The 19,317-nt window shown below is 37.6% G+C and overlaps 2 protein-coding genes across 3 annotated transcripts in view; one reads left to right on the top strand and one right to left on the bottom strand.

Annotated features, from left to right (window-relative positions):
* The window catches only part of LOC144633175 (uncharacterized), a 109,249-nt gene that overhangs the window by 17,490 nt on the left and 72,442 nt on the right, over positions 1 to 19,317 (top strand). The window lies entirely within an intron of this gene.
* LOC144633190 (uncharacterized) lies at positions 9,391 to 11,389 on the bottom strand. 2 transcript variants are annotated; one of them, XM_078492002.1, is made up of 2 exons: positions 10,481 to 11,389; positions 9,391 to 10,297 (listed from the first exon to the last, which is right to left on the bottom strand). In XM_078492002.1, the coding sequence occupies exons 1-2, from the start codon at positions 11,318 to 11,320 to the stop codon at positions 9,410 to 9,412; spliced, it is 1,728 nt and encodes a 575-aa protein (XP_078348128.1). In that variant the 5' UTR covers positions 11,321 to 11,389; the 3' UTR covers positions 9,391 to 9,409. The 2 variants fall into 2 exon arrangements, with proteins under 2 accessions (XP_078348128.1, XP_078348127.1); XM_078492001.1 differs by having other exon boundaries at positions 9,391 to 11,389.

The raw sequence follows: 19,317 nt of genomic DNA, 5'->3' as shown, positions 1-19,317 counted from the left end.
TAATTATTGTAAATATTTAAATATTTATACGCGAGGTACTTACAAAGTGAGCTGTTCAAATTGTTGAAAAGCGAAAATTAATTCTCTTTTTAAGGAGCCACGTCACGGAAAGACCATCTGAAAAAAAAATCACCAATTTCTTTAAGGTTGTCGTCCTTTAATTCGTTTTAATCTTTTTCAACCGTAAACACTTTCGTTTTTTTTTTTCAGTTTATTCTTACTTCTTTGGGGTTTTTATATGTTGCCGTTAATTTGATAGTAATTTTGTACATAAAACTAATGACATAAAATATCGTAAAATATCGACTTTACTTATTCTCGTCTAGGCGTATTCGTCGATGTTGTTTTCTTAAAAAACAAGAACTTCCGCTATAAATGTGGCCTGACTGTTGGTCTACCCATTGTAACACTGAGTTGTCAATCCAGCCACCAAAGTGTAAATAACTTACAAGAAACCTGTGCCCAATCTTCGACCGTAACTGATAAAATTCGCTTTTTGGGATCGTCTGTTAGAAATTTATCCATTATGTTGCTGATGTGCTGATATTTTGGTTTTATGAGATTTCGAGTACCGTATTTACTCGAATAAGCGCCGCGGGCTTATTTAATTTTTCGCGCCACAAGTGCGGCGCTTATTCGAGGGCGGCGCTTATTTGAGGGCGGCGCTTATTTAAAAATTGGACGTCACAAAGAATCTAACTAGTAAACGAAACTTCTACAGTAACTATAAGAAGGGTGTTTAGATTGTCAGGATTCGTCTCATACGGAAGAGAGTAGTTGCGCTTGCTGCGCCGACAAAGCTCACGGCCTTCACAACGTTAACAGAACTACGTATTGTTAGAATAGAAAAAATAATAGGCGAGCGGTAAAACATAACAACTTTGAACTGCGAAACATCGCTTTTGATGAAAAGGAATTTCCAAGGCTGTTTAAGAGTTTCTTTGTAGTGTTATTTTTGGTTATACGGAATTTCTCGAGTAAGCGCCGCATCGGGACTTCGGCGCTTATTCGGGGGCGGCGCTTATTAACTTTTTTGTTCCGAATGCGGCGGTTATTCGAGGGCGGCGCTTATTCGGGGGCGGCGCTTATTCGAGTTAATACGGTACATATTTGCATTTCGCACTGTTGAAAGTGCCATCCCTTGCTTTTATCGCGGAGCTTCTTAAGTGTCCTGACTGGAAACGAAAACCAGTAAAGCTATACTGTAACTTAATCCGTGGTACTGTCCGCCATTTCGTTTTTCGCTTAGTTAGTTTGGTCCGTGAAACTGAATGTCTCTTTATTTCATATTTTCCTTTTTCTATAGTTCGATTAATTTTTTAAATTAATTTATTAATTAATGTATTGTTTAGAGACTATTACATAAGCAATGAATGTGCGAAAAACTGTAAAAATATGCAGTAAAAAATGTGTGAAAGCTAAAAGTGAATAAAAATGATAAATAGCCATAAAAGAATGGAATATTGCCTAGGCAATGGTTTTGAGTTATTGTCGGCATTGATAGTTTTCGCGGTATGCCGGGATTCCAAAGTCTTACGAACACGATGATTGCCCTTGTCAATTACGCGTGCATTTTCAAAGTCAATTAGGTGGTTGTTGACCAAGCGTGGTTAGCAATATTTGAGCATTTTGCATAGTTTTTAAGATTTCTTTTGTGTTATTTCTTTCGAGTTTCATGGTATCTGCCAGTCTCTCCTATGTTCTGCCAGTCTCTCCTAGTTCCAAGAGCAGCCTGAACACGGAATTTTGTAGAATTCGTTTGTTTGGACATCCATGCGCTGTCTAAAGTTTGGAGACGGGAATTCTTGTTGGAGAGTTTTGAAGGGTTTTGCTGACCACTCGATTTTCGTTGCTACGGAGAAATCTCGTGAGTGACTCAGTTAGGCCCTTGATGTAAGGAAGACAAGCGAAACCACGGTTTGCGTCTGGTGGATCGGCCCATTTGAAAAACATAGAAACAAGTTCTTCAGGTGGGGGGACGTTCAAAAGCAAAGCCATTTCCAAGCGGCAGAAAATCGTGAAATTAACAACGCTCGTCCAACAACACAGAACAATTAAATACGCTATGTAGGTTTGCAAGGTGACGAGCAACTTAAAAATCAAAAGTACCTGACTTTCAGTCCGAAATTCTTCAAACCATACGAACGAAACAGGCTGAAACTTGGCATGAACCTTTGAAATATCGTATTCTAGCGCTAGCTTGAAAAGAATGCAAAACAAATCGACAATATTTGCAAGTTGCAATTATACCATTTGTTTGATTTTCTCGATATTTCGGAGTAAAATTGTCCAACTCTATTGATTGCTAAGATTTGATGTAAATCTCTGATCTTTTAATTTTTTACACACAAGTTTAAAGTGATATCGCAGCCGTAAAGGTTAAGGTAGTGGGTATTTGGTCAAGATAGCTACAGTGGAACCCCGATATAACGATATGCCAAGAGGGGCAGTAAAATTATATCGTTATATCGAGGAATCGTTATACAGTGGAACCCCGATATAACGATCTTCGATATAACGATATTCCCGATATAACGATGAATATGTTATGTCCCGGCAATAGTAAAATGTATGGGACGAAACCCCGATATAACGATTCCTCGATATAACGATATAATTTTACTGCCCCCTTGGCATATCGTTATATCGGGGTTCCACTGTATCGGGGTTCCGTCCCATACATTTTACTATTGCCGGGACATAACATATTCATCGTTATATCGGGAATATCGTTACAGTATATCGAAGATCGTTATATCGGGGTTCCACTGTACTACTTGAGGCCACTACCGCCACTTCCGGTTTTATGTAAGAGAGAGTCGTAAGAATTTAAAGAGAAAATGTCCATGACTTCTGTAAGAAAGCGCTATAAAGAGAGCAGTGTAAAATTACGAGTCAGTAAACTGCGCGCCCGTAGTGCGTTTGACCTGCGGCGGTGTGAACAACGTTGATTTTAAGGACGGTGAGCTATAAACTTCCGTGCAGTGAATGTCTTAAAATTATTTTAGATTATTCTTGTAATGTCGGCATGTCTAAGAATGATGACAAGTTTGAAGCGTTTTGTGAAAATGCCCCAAAATGTGTTTTTAAGGCATGGCAAACTACAATACGTAAACACAGCAACATCTTATAGTAGAGACAATTACCTGTCAAAATAAAGGAATTGCTTATGATTAAAAAAATCCACCAACCACAATGCAGGGGAACTCTTTAGTTGTAGCAACCAACAATAATTAAATGGTGATTAATCTATGGAGCTGTCATGTGTGAATGCAGATCTAGAATAAGCCAAAATTGACTTTGGATGTTGCAGCCGGCTTAGTTCATGATCCACACTATTCAACCACCCATTGAAGCTTCTCGCTGGAATGTGACTGATCACCGGTCAAATTTTGTGAAGTTTTCGTGAGGCCATCTTTAAGATGCTTTCTGTATTTGTTTTCGGCTTGTTGGCTTCTCTGATCCCGGAGGCGCAAGGTAAGGTTCCCTTCATTCATTCGGTGTTTGAGAATATTTTTGCCAATGTATTTATATACAGTGGAACCCCGATATAACGATCTTTGATATTATTTTTTAATCTATTATATTTTTAATGTTGTATGTAAATTTCTCTTCTTTTTATCTTAGTGTTAGTTAGTATGCTAGTTTTAAATTTATAAATGTAATTCTTAATTTTTAGTATAGTAGGTCACATCAGCCCTTTGGCTGCCTTTTTACCCAACCTACTCATCAAATAAAGTATGTATGTATGTAACGATATTCCCGATATAACGATGAATATTTTATGTCCCGGCAATAGTAAAATGTATGGGACGGAACCCCGATATAACGATTCCTCGATATAACGATATAATTTTACTGCCCCGTTGGCATATCATTATATCGGGGTTCCACTGTAATTCTCTATAGTCTTTCAATTTTGTTTTTAGACATCACAATGGTGAATTACTCACATGATGTGCGTTTCACTATCTCGTTGAGATATGAAGCTAAGTGCATGACCACTATAAACATATATTTATTTTTTTATTTTATTTTTTATATGCTGATGTGCAGAAAGAAAACGGAAGAGCCAGAAAAATTCTCCTAATGAGCCATTTTGCAACAATTATGGACTTAAAACACACGGAACGAAAAAAATTCTTCACAACATGAAAATCTACGGTTTTTTAAAATGTGACGTCTAGCTTGGAATATGTTCTCTTTTCCTGATGAAACGAAATTAAAATTTTGAGCTTGGTAAACAGTAACAATTTTTGGAAGGTTTCCTAAAAAGGAAGGTTCATGGCGTGATTGAAGTTTAGTGACCGTCTTAATTAACCAGATCATTTGTTTCCAAATATAAGGGGATCGGTAAAACAATTTTCGCCGAGCTAATAACTGGCAACACATACTCCTTGAATATTTGCAAAAACGCTACAATTTGCGCAACACGAAAATTAATCAATGTTCGCGAATATTTTTCTTCTTTAAAACATTTTAGTGCTTTTTTCTGTATAACTTTTCTTTTTTGTATGGTTTGACTAAACAAACTGTGGTAAAACTTTTAAAAGTCTTTATACCGTTAGTTCGAGAAAATTGGACTCTTATACTAATAAGCACATTAAAATGCACTGTCAAGAGGAAGTTTTAACTTATAATTAGCTTATTATAAACAGGTGGTTTTAACACTGTCCATGCAAATTTGCAAGCTATCTGTCGTGCAGCCTGTCTCGTTTTGTCAAGACAAACTAACTAAATTCACGACTTATCCTCGTTAGCAAAAATTGTAAACACGTTTTGTTATCTCGTTTTGTCTAAAGCGCTCGTTTTTTAATAATCAACTTGAAGTTTGCGTGCTTCAAATTGAAATAATATACTTGGAAAAGGTCCAATTTAATTTAATTTTAAACAAGTTAAGTTTATTAACTAAAAACAAGTGATGTAGATGTGCATGTAAGAAGGCGCTATAAAGAGCAGTGTAAAATTACGTGCCAGTAAACTGCGCGCCCCTAGTAGGGCTCCTAGTGCGGCGGTGTGAACAACGTTGACGAGGACGATAAGCTATAAACTGCCTTGCAGTGAATGTCATAAAATTATTTTTCTTCTGTGATGTCGGCATGTCTGAGAATGATGACAAGTTTGAAGCGTTTTGTGAAAATGTCCCAAAATGGGTTTTAACATGAAGTTATGGCAAACTACGTTAACACAGCAACATCTTATAGTATTGACAATTGCCTGTCAAAATAAAGGATTGATTACGTTGCAAAAATATTTATCCACCAACCACAATGCAGGGGGACTCTTTAGTTGTAGCAACCACCAGTAACTAAAAGGTGATTTACCTGAGGAGCTGGCATGTCTGAATACAGAATAAGCAACAATAGACCATTTGCATTATGACGTAAAAGCGCAAAGACTTCTGGTAGTTGTAGTTAGGTTCGCGGGAAAACACCATTTCTGGCTTGTGATTGGCTAAGGGCAGCCAAGCGCGAAGGTGGACATTTATGACATTTATTATAATAATAAGTTTACGCTCTTCGCTCTTGTCGTTTCGAATTTTGCTTATACTTTCATATTTCAGTTTATACCTGTCAAAAATGTAGAATACAGGATGATAGCTTTGGAATGAAAATTGACTGACAAATGTTGTTATACCAAATCTTGGTATAACCATAAACAAGACTATGACTTGGAGCGACCATGTTGAAGCCATTTCCACTAAGATTAATCAAAGACTTGGTTTGCTGAAACGAGTTAGACACTTGCTGCCTCTTGAAACGCGGACTACTTTGTACAACAGCCTGGTTTGCCCTCTGTTCGATTACGCCGATACTATCTGGGGCGATAAGGGTAATGCTACCCTAATGGGTGAGCTACAGTTACTTCAAAACAAGGCTGCCAAGACCATTCTTAGTTTACCAAGTTTTTCCTCGTCTACAGAAGCATTAAATGCACTTGGTTGGCCAACACTCGTGAAACGCAGGTTATTTCACCGCTGCGTTTTCGTTTTCAAATATGTAAATGGCCTCATAGATTTTAATTTTGATACAAAGAGAAACTATGACATTCATGCTTATAATACCCGTGGCAAAACCAATTTTTATTTACCGAGGATTAGACGAAATTATGGCAAGCAACGCCTTTTATACCAAGGACTTGCAGACTGGAATAAGCTAGACAAATCGATACAAGACATTAAGTCCATTTTACTTTTTAAGCAAGCCCTGAAGAATGTAGTTTTTAGCTAAATTTTTTATCCTATGCCTTTTATTGTGAACTTTAATACTATACATTTTTTTTATCATGTAACTTTTTTAATTCTTAAACTATTTTTTTAATCTTTTAATTTTAAATTTTTAACTATTATTTTCGGCAGGGCCTCACTGAATAACACCTTTGGTGATGTGAGCTCCCTGGGTAAAGATCATTATTATTATTATTATTATAAGTAAGTTTAATATGTGCGTTGTGTGGCGGAGTTGACTTGGTAGAACTTCATTCATGTCGCGGCCGACAACTTCTCTTCGTAAATAATTTTAGCCTAAAATCACAGCTTCAAAAAATCGCGCACTGGAAACAGATTGCTTGAAAGGACGAGTCTAGGATATGAAAAAAATTGTGTGGAATCAAATGAAGGCAAGGCAAGCCATTGACTTTGTTCATCATCTATTTTCAGTCGTTCAACAAACGATCGCTTCCATCGATCGCAGGTGAATTAATTCTTGACTGAAAAGCTTAGAAAATTTACCATATATCAAGATTGCTCGGCGGGACGGTCAGTTTAATTTATTTTTACAGTGAGACAGAGAAATGAGTCAAATAATTTTCCTCGTTCAATCGAGCTTCATCGATGAATCATGAAGGATCAATGATAAAGGATTTCCAAGCTGATCAATCAAAACTTCCCTGTGCAGGTGAATACAGATTATTTGTTTAAATTGCACTTCTTTTTTCGTCAAATTAGAACTGTAATTGCAATTTTCTTTAACAAAAAAACTTTCTTGTTTTTTGTACTGGAAATGTCAACCCGTCGATTAGGTCAGTCGATTAGGTTTCAATACGAGCGAGCGCCGTGTGAGCAAATATAATTTTATTTACATAATTTTGTTGATGAGCGATTACTTGTGAGACTCGAACGATGAGCCTTAAAGATTTTAACGAGTGTAGACATCATGTACTCCCCCATGTTTAGAAATGGTAAAATATTGCGTCTTCGTAAATTATTTGAAAATAAAAAATATATACATATTACCTTGCAAGCAAAAGTTTTAGGAACTTAAATAAATAACCGCGCGACTGAGACTCCACTGGAGGAACTTGAAACATTCGTTGAAACTTCACTACAACACGCAACCAAGCAAATAAACGATATCTTGCATTACTTTTTTCATTTGAACGGACTTGGTTTTATACTGAGAGCTTGCTTTTTGCCTTTTAAATGAAGCCACAGGGACGTCTTCTTCGATGAGGGTAATTTTCTTTATCTCCATCACGATTTTCTTGGGCAAGCGGGCTTGATGACGATTCAAAATTTCCCGCGAACTTAACTACAACTACCAGAAGTCTTTGCGCATTTACGTCATAATGCAAATGGTCTATTGACTTTGGATGTTGCAGCTCAGTTCATGATTCACACCATTGAATAACCACCCATCCAAGCTTCTCGCTGGAATGTGACTGTTCACCGGTCAATTTTTGTGAAGTTTTCGTAAGGCCATCGTTAAGATGCTTTCTGTATTTTTGTGCTTTGTTTTCGTCTTGTTGGATTCTCTGATCCCAGAGGCACAAGGTGAGGTTCCCTTTAGTCTGTCAGTGTTTGAAAATATTTTTGCGGTTCCTCTTTTTATTAGCTGATTGTTTTTGCCAATGTATAGTTTTTGTTAGTGCCGTTGTTAATATAATTTTCTATAGTCTTTCAATTTTGTTTTTAGACATCACAATGGTTAATTATGCATTTTTGACTCACATGATGTGCGTTTCACCTGCTTTTTTTTTTAAGATTTCACTTAAATTTTCTGATGTGCAGAAAGAAAACGGGATAGCCAGCACGCATTCGATCAATTATCCTAATGAGCCATTTTGCAACAAATTTGGACTTAAAACACACGGAACAAAAAAATTCTCCACAACATGAAAATCTACGGTTTTCTAAAAAGGAAGGTTCATAGCGTTATTAAAGTTTAGTGACCGTGTTAATTAACTACATCATTTTTTCCAAATATTAAGGGGATCGGTAAAACAATTTTCGCCGAGCTGATAACTGCCAACACTTACTCCTTGACTATTTGCAAAAAACACTACAATTTGCGCAACACGAAAAATTAATCAATGTTCGCGAATATTTTTCTTCTTAAAAACATTTTAGTGCTTATTTCTGTATAACTTTTCTTTTTCGTAAGGTTTGACTAAACAAACTGTGGTAAAACTTGTAAAAGTTTTTATACCGTTAGCTCGACAGTTTAGGAAAATTGGACTCTTATACTAATAAGCACATAAAAATGCACCGTCGAGAGGAAGTTTTAACTTAACTTATAATTAGCTTATTATAAACAGGTGGTTTTAGCACTGTCCATGCAAATTTGCAAGCTATCTGTCGTGCGACCTGTCTCGTTTTGTCAAGACAAACTAACTAAATTCACGACTTATCCTTGTTAGTAAAAATTTTAAACATCTTTCATTATCTCGTCTTGTCTAAAGCGCTTGTTTTTAGTAATCTACTTGAAGTTTGCGTGCTTCAAATTAAAATCATATATTTGGAAAAGGTCCAATTTAATTTAATTTTAAACAAGTCAGGTTTTAACCAAAAACAATTGCTGAAGAAAAGACGATACAACGAGATATAAGCAACGTCAAGTCATATTAAAAAACTCTGAATGAAAATATGAAAAACTTCATCCGAAGCACCCAAATTAACACTTCCAAGAGAGGCGGAAACATTCCAGCATATGGCCGCAACAAGTTTTAACGTTTTACTAAAAAAATTAGAAACATTTCTGCGTACCGCCCATTTATCAAGGCTGTTAAAAATACATTATTTCACAAGGCAAAATCTCACCTTCGTTAAATTTTATTAATTTATATTTCTTTTTTATTATATTTTTATCAAGTACTAGCATAGGATTTTTAAACGCTTGAAATGAGATGTTTCTTTTTTATAAATTTGATTTATTTTTATGATAGATTGTGTTATTGTCATTCGTGTTATGTTATGATAAATTTTAGCTTTTTATAGTTTATAATTTTATTGTAAATAATTCAACTTGTTGCAATAATTTTAGATAGAATAATAATTTTAGCCACCCTTTGGAAGCACTTCCTATTATTATTATTATTATTATTATTGTTATGTTCCTTACGTAATGTTTGCTTAAAGTCCTTAGCGCCGGGACCAAACCATGGTTCTGGGGCACTAAAGGGTAGTCAGTTTTTAGCTTGACAACACCCTCCTCAAAATATGCGCTGTACCCAGCAAGGTTATCTTCTGTAGTTCACTGATGCTTATTTGGCCGGGGATTCTTCCAATATAACTCTCTAGTCCCTTTTTGATAGCTCCAAGTGCTCCAATGATAACTGGTATCGTTTCCGTTCTCATGCCCCACATTCGGCCTGTTTCGATTTCCAAGTCCTTATATTTAGATAGTTTTTCAGTGACTTTCACGGATGTGTTTCTGTCTGATGGTACTGCCATGTCAATAAATTTACAGGTTTTCGTTTTGTGATCTTTAATCACTATATCTGGTCTGTTGGCTGTTATTTTCCTGTCTGTGTGTATGGGCATGTCCCATAATATTGTGACATCCTCATTTTCTGTAACTGTTTCCGGTTCATGGTCATACCACTTTTCTGATGTCTCTATATTATAGTTGTGACAGACTTTCCAGTGTATATACGCGGCTGCTTTATCGTGTCGGTGGATATATTCTGTTTTCGCAAGTTCAGGGCACCCAGACACGATATGGTCGATTGTTTCGTCGTATTTGTTACACATCCTGCATAGGGGGCTAGTACCGTCTTTGATAATTCTGGCGTGGTATGATCTGGTAGCTAGGCTTTGGTCTTGGGCTGCGATTATGAATCCTTCTGTTTCTGCCTTTAGTCCACTGCTTTTCAGCCACTGGTTGGTTTTGTGGTGGTCGACATCTGCTTCCTTTATTCTCTTTGGGTATCTCCCATGGAGAGCTTTGTCCTCCCACTGCTTTGTTAATTTTTCTTGGGTCTTATTTCGTGCCATTTGTTTGGTTCTCTTTGCATATTTGGTGGTTGTTTCATCTGCTTGTTTGTCTGGGATTTGTAGGTCTAGTTCTTGTTTGAATTGCTCTGCTTGCTTTTGTATAGAATACAATTTCTTTCTGCCATCATGTTCTTGCACTAGTTTGATTAGGGCATCATCTGTGTTCTTCAGGTATGTATCGAGCCCTATCGTGGTTGTTTTGTAAGAGGCTTCTAATTGGATAAGACCCCTACCACCAGCATTTCTTGGGAGGTAGAGCCTGTCTACATCTGCTTTGGTGTGATGCATCTTTGATAGGGTGAGTAGTTTTCTTGTTTTTGTGTCTAACCTTTTGATTTCACTCATCTTCCAGTCGATTATGTTAAAACTGTAAGTCACCACTGGGATGGCTAAGGTGTTGATTGCCTCAAATCTATTGGCAGCATTGAGCTCCGTTTTTAGGACCATCCTTACTCTGCGGTAGTATTCCTTCCTCACTTTTTCTTTCATCTTGGCATGCTGTATACCATCACTTTCATCCACACCAAGGTATTTGTATGTGTTCTCTTGGTCTAGTTCCTTGATACAGGTGTCAGTGTCAAGTTGCAGGTCGAACGTTTCTGTCAGCTTTCCTCCTTTGAATGCAGCTTTAGCACATTTGTCCAGCCCGAATTCCATCTTGATGTCATCGCTGAATGTCTTTACAATATTGAGTAGGCCGGTTTGCTGGCTGTCACTTTTTGCATAGGTTTTTAGGTCGTCCATGTAGAAAAGGTGACTGATTGTTTTACCTTGGACTTCATAACCATAAGTGGATGCCTTTATTAATGAACTCAGTGGAGCGAGGGCAAGACAGAATAGGAGTGGAGAGAGAGAGTCTCCTTGAAAGATTCCACTTTTGATATTGATAGACCTTGATGTTATTGACCCTTCAGCGTGGTTGAGGTGTAAAGTTGTCTTCCAACATTTCATGCTTTCTGTGATAAAGTTGACAGTCACAGGGCAGATCTTATAGATTTCCATGCACTTTATTATCCACGTGTGAGGCACACTATCAAAAGCTTTCTTATAGTCTATCCAGGCTGTGGATAGGTTCTTTTTCTTGGTCTTACAGTCCTCCAGAATCATCTTGTTTATCAGGAGTTGGTCTTTGCATCCGTAGCTCCCTCTCTTGCAGCCCTTCTGCTCTGATGGTAGGAGCTGGTGTTCACTCAAGAAAGTGTATGTTCGTTCTGCTATGATGGATAATCTTATACATCGTGGGAAGACAAGTAATTGGTCTATAGTTCTTTGGGTTTTTTGTTTCTTCTGTTTTTGGTAGCAGATATGTGAAACCTTCAGTAAGCCATTCTGGTGTTTCTTCGGGGTGTACAACAACCTTTGTGTAAGCTTTTGCTAGGTCTTCATGTAGGCTGACAAGATGTTTAAGCCAGAAATTGGAGACTTTATCCTTTCCAGGTGATTTCCAGTTACTGCTTTTGTTGATAGCACAGGTGGTCTCTTCAACATTTATTGCTGTCCATGCTTGGGCCGTAAGGTCTTTGTGCAGGTTTTCTTGCCCTTTTATCCATGCAGCATCTTTGTTGTGTGATTTTTCTTTCTCCCAGATGTTACTCCAAAAATCAACAACTTCTTCAGGCTGCGGTGGTTCATCCACATCAATCTTTTTCTTTCCCAGTTCACGGTAGAACTTTTTGGTGTCCTCTTTGAAGATCTTATTTTGCCTGAAATGTTTGTTTCTTTTTTCAAATCTCTTTATCCTTTGCGCTTTAGCTTGTATTTGTTGTTTCAATGTTTCTTTGATAGTTGGTACATCTCCAGGTTTTTTGATGCCGTAGCGTTTCTCGATCTCTTTTCTTTTTCTGTCCCTGATGTTTGAACCGTTCTGTATTTCTGTCAGAATCGAAAGGTCTCTTCGCTTCTTTTGGATCTCTTTCTTAATTTTTGCTTTCCAAGTAGGCTCTTTTGGTTTTTTTTCCTATGCGGCTGTGTTGTCTTGGTTTTAGGCCCATTTTCTCTGTTATTATCGAGGCAGTGGCGTATACAATTTGGTTTATGTCAGTTATAGTGAGTGGTCCATCGATGCCTTCTTTGATTTCTTTAATGGCTTTGTTGGCTATGTCAATTGCATCACGGGCACGGCGATCTTTCTTTATCTTTGGCAGTAGTGGTCTCTCAGTCATTTCCTGGTATTTGACTGTTTCCCACTTTCTCATTATATCATTTTTCATTGCTATTTAAAAACTCTCATCTGACTTTGTTTCTGTAGGTTTTTGTGTTCTTCCAGCACTTTCAGGTAATGTGGAAGTGTTTTCGTCCACATTTGCTTCGACCATTTCTTGTTTGTCAGTGTCTTCAATCCCAGGTCTTGAACTGTTCATTTCCTCTGGAGTGGAGGTGGCTTGCCTTACGTTTGCTCGTATGGTTTCAAGTTCCATTTCCGTGAGTCTTTTACTCTTGATAATGTCCCTACGAACATTAGCAAGTTTATTTGCATCAAGGTTTGGTCTTGCTGTGGGGTTTTGTAGCCGCCAGATGTTATATGCAGCCTTGGTGGTAGTAGTTTCGGAGGGGTTATTCGTAGCTTTGTAAAATGCTTCCATCACTTGTTTATACTCCTCTCTAGTCCATTTCTGTCTAGTTCCTTTCGAGGGATTTACGGTGGGTGTAGCTAGAGGGCCTCTGTGAGGGTTGTCCTCGTTGTGGATGTCCTCTAGTACTTCGTGAGCGGAGTTTGTTCCAGTAGCTGACTTTTCGATCCCAGCCTGGTTCCCCGCTGGGGGACGCGGTCCTTGTTGATCACCGATGCGGCATGAATTATTTCTAGTACGACTTTTCATATTTGTAGTGCTCGTAACCCAGAGCAGGGTGGCTGCGGGGTTGCTGGCACTTTGCAAAGGTGCCACCCCAGACTCTGGTGGGCGGGAGCGTCCAGTTTCCCGAAGTAGGCTAAAGCGTATGCTTGTCCTACCCCATGCCCCCTTATTATTATTATTATTATTATTATTATTATTATTATTATTATTATTATTATTATTATTATTTAACATATTATACTTTTGTAGCATATTTTTAACATATTTGAAGTGATTTTAAGACGCTTTTCTCGCCAAAAGACATTTTATTGTCTATTTATATATATATATATATAAGGATGCCAGCTGCTTTTTAATTGTTAATGTTTTTATCCACGTGTGTACCTTTTTAAATATTATGTAAAATAAAGTTGTTGTTGATTATCAAAAAATATATATATATATATATATTATTATTATTATTATTATTATTATACTTATTAAAAAATATTATTATAATTATTATAAGTATTATTATTTTTTGATTTTTTATCCAATAGTGGTCATTGTCTATCCTTTTCTGTTTTTAAAACGGTTTGCGCGAAGATAGATAGATGATGTTGAAATGCAATACAAATGCACCACAGAGAGAAAGCTTGTACTAAATTAACATAACTGAAGCTGCTGTTTTATTTTTATTGTTTGTCCACATTCGGCAGAGAGTTGAGGTCAGTAATTATTTAACGCATTCTAGTCTTGTTTACCGGCAAAAAAAAGAAACAGTTGAAAGAAAATTGGACATTACTCTTGGTCAACTCAAACCGTCCAACCACAATATTTTAATTTGTGTTTAACTTTTGTTTTCTTTCCATCTGTGTCATCTACTCGAGGTATATACCTCAATACTGGCGTTCTAAGCGATATCCGCTTTGCAGGTTTTGGACTTAAAATTATACAGAAGCGTTAATTGTCCCCGGGTCTACAAATTACAGTTTATTTTTGCGGTTTTCACTTTGCGGTTTTTACTCCCGCAAAAAAAGTTGCCCATAGAAAAATGAAGTAATCTCAAATCGAAAAAATTTAATCCAACCAAACACAAAAAGTCGCCCAATCGTTAAAATTAACTCGTTCAAAACTTTCATCCTACACGATTTTAACAAAGCTATTCATTATGCAAGAATATAAAATAAAATATATATAAAAACTAAGAAAACGCGAGCCTTAACATGGATAACGATCAATTTGCGACGGCGGTCCAACTCATTTTGTACTGGCACGCAGTGATACCCTTTTATTTATTCACTTTATGCATATTTCAAAACATACAAGATGTAAATCGGCGAGTCATCGATACCCATAGCGTGAACTACTCACATTTAATTCGTTGCAAACATGAAACAGCCTCAGTTAAAAACAAGATTGTCGGAGTCTAGAAAAAGGCTTTCACTCCACCTTTCATCTTCTTAAAATTGTCGTTTTCCTCTTCTTTACTTCGATATGAAACACTGATAGCTGTGTGGAAGAGGCTATGACACTAACGTACTGTCAAAATCTTCCTTCTTCAGGTCAATGTCGTAATTTAAGATTCACCAGCGCTCACATCCATGGCTTCTGGCTGAAGAATCACGTGATACGAACCATTGACGTCATCAGTGAGGATATCTGCGAATGGCAATGCTACCTGGAACCAAACTGTGTCAGTTATAATTATAAAAAGAAGGAAGAGGCAAATGGAGGACACAAGTGTGATCTGAATAACGCTACTTATGAACACGATAACGAACACGCAGGCGACCTCGGGAAGAACCGTCACTTTGTGTATCGCGGAGCTGAGGTAAACATTCAAAGCTTAATTAAGGATTGTAACTATTATAGTGGAACACTTTCAATTTTTTACTTGCGGATTTTTGATTTTGGGTGGATTTACGAACTGTAAATCAATGCAAATTCGCAAATCCGAGACCACTCTGCATGGTTTTTTAACTTTAATGACTGTGGCGTTTTTTGTTGCGCTTGGCAGCTTTCGAACTTGACTGATTCTCTTATAATTTCCCATGTTTATTTATCAAAATTATTATTTCGCATTAATGACAATGATAAAGAGACGTTTTCTTAATCTTTTTGTCTGATTTAAAATAATCAATTTCCAATTTTTTGCTGCTGGAATTCTGCTCTGAAATTCTGTTTCTCCTGTTCCAATCCCATAGTGCTCGCTCCCGGAAACGGGCGAAAATAGCCAATTCTGCTTGCAATTTGCCAGCATAAAATATCAGTCAAGCCACGACTCGGTACATTTAAATAGACTTTTTCAGCTTCCTTGTACTTGTAATTGCGTGTGGTTAAGGCTTTAATGCTTAAACTCCACAAAATCTTTAATTGGACATTTCGTAGACACATGTACATGTTCTGAGGCTGCTATCGTATGGATGGATATTCACGGGTATTTTTATTTTCTTTACTTTCGAGAATGCCTGCGCGAAGAAACCTTGCAAAAACGAAGCGACCTGCCAGGCTGGTTTTACTGACAAAGATTATCAATGTTTGTGTACTATCAGATTTACGGGCGATCACTGTGAAAACGGTAGGTGACATTGACTAACACAACTTAGTAGACTTTAGTGTGGTTGTTGATGATGCTGCAGTTTTGCTGCTGTTGATGAAGTTGTCCTTGTCGAATTAGATGTTGATGTTGTTATAGTGCTTGTTGTTGTTTTCCTTCTGTTCATGCCTTTGATATTGTTTTTGTTGACATTTTCTTTTACTATTTAGGTTTAATATAGAGGTTTTCTCTTAAGCCCCAAAAATGGCGCGCGCGCTTGTTCACAAGGCCTGGTGCAAAAAGAAAGAGAGTTTAGGAAAATAAGTTTTTGAACCAAACCCGAAGGCGAGAGTTACATAAAAACTATCTAAGTCTCTGATTTCCAAAATCTTCTCCCCTGTTTGCATCAGGTAGACATTAATAATTTTGAAATTTTTGCTGTGTTAGATGTCAACGAGTGCACTAAGAAGACCCACAGCTGTGATGTCAATGCTGAGTGTAAGAACAACTGGGGATCTTATGAATGCACGTGCAAAGATGGATTCCATGGAGATGGCAAACAGTGCGCCGGTAATTATGCTGAATTAATGAAATGAATGTTGTCACTTGCCTAAATTAAAGTAACTTTCTACTAACTACATTATAGCTAACAATTCCCGCCAAATATAGATTACAGACAGATAACAAGCGAGATGCGCTTTAGGATGAATATATACTTTTATAACTGAGCCAGACGACTCCAAAAGGACCTAGTTCCAATTAAATCTCTTTTGTTGTTTTAGATATAGACGAGTGTGCCAATGGAACACACAGCTGTGATGTTAATGCTGTGTGTAACAACACCCGGGGATCCTATAACTGCACGTGCAAAGATGGATTTTATGGAGGTGGCAAAAAATGCACTGGTAACTATATAACTTCGCTATTCCTCTAAAAAATTATTCGTACATAAAGTCTAGTAAAATGCTCAGATTTTGCAAAAAGTAGACAAAACCAAGGTGCCAATACAAAACAGAAGCACCTTCTGGGAGTGTTGCGCTGTGCTGAATTATGCATATATTTTCGATTAATTACAAATTAACTTTTCTATTATCGGTTGTTTTTAGGAGGCAAGCGTGGCCGAGTAGTTAAGGGCGCTGGTGTTGTAATCTGGAGGTCCCCGGTTCAAGACCTGCCCTTGCCACTAGCTGGATTTGTTTCTCGGTTGTCCCGAGTTCAAATCCTCGGTCGCGCTTTGTATATAGCCAACTGGTCTGCCTCCTGCCAGTTGGGATTTTTAACCTTGTTATGTTCATTTAAAATATTTGTTTCCTCTGTTTCAGTGGCATGCCTGTAAACTAACTATCTCGAAGCTAAGTACATGACCACTATATAAAAACAACATTTACATTTTTTTATTTCGGGAAAAGTTCTGACAAGAATCATTCCTTATCTTATTGTTTAGACATAGACGAGTGTTCTACCAACTTCCACAGGTGCGAAGCTGGATTAGGGGAAAACTGCGCTGGTAACTATAACGAGTGTGAACCTTCATTTTATTGTGCTTTTTCTCTCTGTTCCATCAATGAGCTACGCATGTGCGAGTTTGTAGCCCTCGATCACGAAAAGTCACGTTTTGCCGCCAATACTTACAACTGAAATAAGTAGAAGTCAAGAAATTAAATTTCCAAAGAAGAAAACACCTAAAGGAGATGTGCTGCGAAATCACTGTTACCCGCCGAGTATTTAGCTTCTAACCAAGATTCGTATTTGATAAATAAATTCTTTTATGCAGCTATAACCACTCTTTTAGATCTTCGCGATCGGCCGAAGAAATCGTTTTCTGACAGGATCTGTTTCGCTTTCCACAATGACCGAATTCCTCGCTTTGGGACGCCATTTTGGTTTTCGCGATTCAACTTGAAAAATCTTGGCCTAGTGATTTTTTTTTCAGTTTTAGCGTCGGGGGCGCGTGCGCAGCTCATGCTAGCTGTCCTTTAAGTGTTTTTTCTGTTTTATCTTGTAGCCATCAGTGTTCCAGATCCCATCGCACTCTATCCCTTGAACAGCAAGTATGAAACACAGGAAATCAACAATCGACAAACCAAGGGCACCCCTGGGATTGGTGTTGCTCTAGCAGCTGGCCCCGATGGTAAGCCCGGTGGCTCGTACCAATTCACAGGAAAAGCCGACAGTTACATTGAGTTCCCAAACAATGGAAACAATGGAGGGTTAGACGTACAACACTCCATCACAATGTTATGTTGGATGTACCTTCAGAATACAGATGGACCTATCTTTAATTATGTAACAAGTGGCTCTAACTGGGGTGTTCATATGTGGATAGTGTCTCTAGGAAACCTGTTTGCTCGTTTTACAAAGAGAAATTACCAATTAACACCAGAATTGAATACCAGTCAGCCCCTAGAGCTTAACCAATGGCATTATGTTGGTGCGTCCTATGACCACAACACTGGTATTGCAAGTTTATGGCTGGATGGAGAACAAGTGGTGCAGCAGAATATTGGAGCCGGCATAATCCTTGCTACTCAAGATAACGTCCGAATGGGAGTAAAAGACGACGATGTCCGGTACTTTGAGGGGCGAGTTACCGCCATGCAGATCTATGACGTCGCTTTAACTGCGGAGCAAATAAATAAAGTGAAATACAATGGTCGAGGTAGGAATTAATATGGATTCCATGTTTGACCTATTTATTTGCTTGCAGAACACTTACAAGACTCTTCGCTCGCTATACACGAGGCAGCTACTTTATATATGAACTGTTATTGAAACATGAAATGAAATGACATTCTTTACTGTATGTAGGCAATTTAAGCCATTGCTCTCCGGCTTTTAAGTGTGAAAAAGGTTGATTAAAAGACCACAAACATTGTTATTTATCTCATTGGCTAAGAACATAGCAGAGTAATTGGTCAAAAAGATAATCTGCCTACCAACAAGGGTTATCTTGTCGAGTTGCGCGCTCGGATTGGGTGATAGTTTACATATCACATAAACCTTGTCCATTACTAGTTATTAATGTTTATTGCTTCGTTTAGAAAAGATGCGTAGTAAGTTAATCTGCCGCTCTGATATGATTCATATTTACTCGCTCTTTCCGGCAATTCTATTATTAAATTTTAGTCCAGAGATAAACCTCAGATTCATAATCATTTCGCACACAAATCGTGGTGCAAAGTGTGCGATGATAAAAAACAAGAAACTAATATCAGATTTTTTCTTTGTCCCACGCTCGTGTCATGTAGAATAATTTCTTCACTATTTATCACCGAGCTTTAAATCTACCATCTTTATTATTTACTACAAATTTGATGATTTCGACATTGCTGATCCTAGCAGTATGCAGGACGCGTGTCACTTATCAACCTAGTAAATGGCCTAGCTCACAGCGAGTCTCACGTAGCTCAGTTGGTTAGAGCGCCCAACCGGTATCTGGGAGGCCATGGGTTCGATTCCCGTCGGGGACTCAGATCTTTTTTCTTTGTCCCACGCTCGTGTCATGTAGAATAATTTCTTCACTATTTATCACCGAGCTTAAAATCTACCATCTTTATTATTTACTACAAATATCAGATTTTTTCTTGGAGAAATGCAACATCCAATAGTCTACTTTCTAAATCACGGTAGAGCCCCTGGTAAAAAAAATTGAGAATTAATTATGAAGTGTAATTTTAATAATATGGATTTTGCTAAAGTGACGGATTCTTTCCTTTTCTCTACTCAGATTCCTGGCACAGCTGTGATATCAATGCTGTGTGTAACAATACCCAGGGATCCTATAACTGTAC

Source organism: Oculina patagonica, chromosome 12 (assembly GCF_052425735.1).
Source record: "Oculina patagonica isolate OP01 chromosome 12, crgOcupat, whole genome shotgun sequence".
NCBI lineage: Eukaryota > Metazoa > Cnidaria > Anthozoa > Scleractinia > Oculinidae > Oculina > Oculina patagonica.
The sequence above is the reverse complement of the archived record's forward strand: the minus strand, read 5'-3'. Positions and strand labels throughout refer to the sequence as shown.

Coding starts and splice junctions, on each gene's coding strand:
- LOC144633190 (XM_078492001.1), bottom strand. CDS start 11,320: ATGATTCTGGAGGACTGTAAGACCAAGAAAAAGAACCTATCCACAGCC.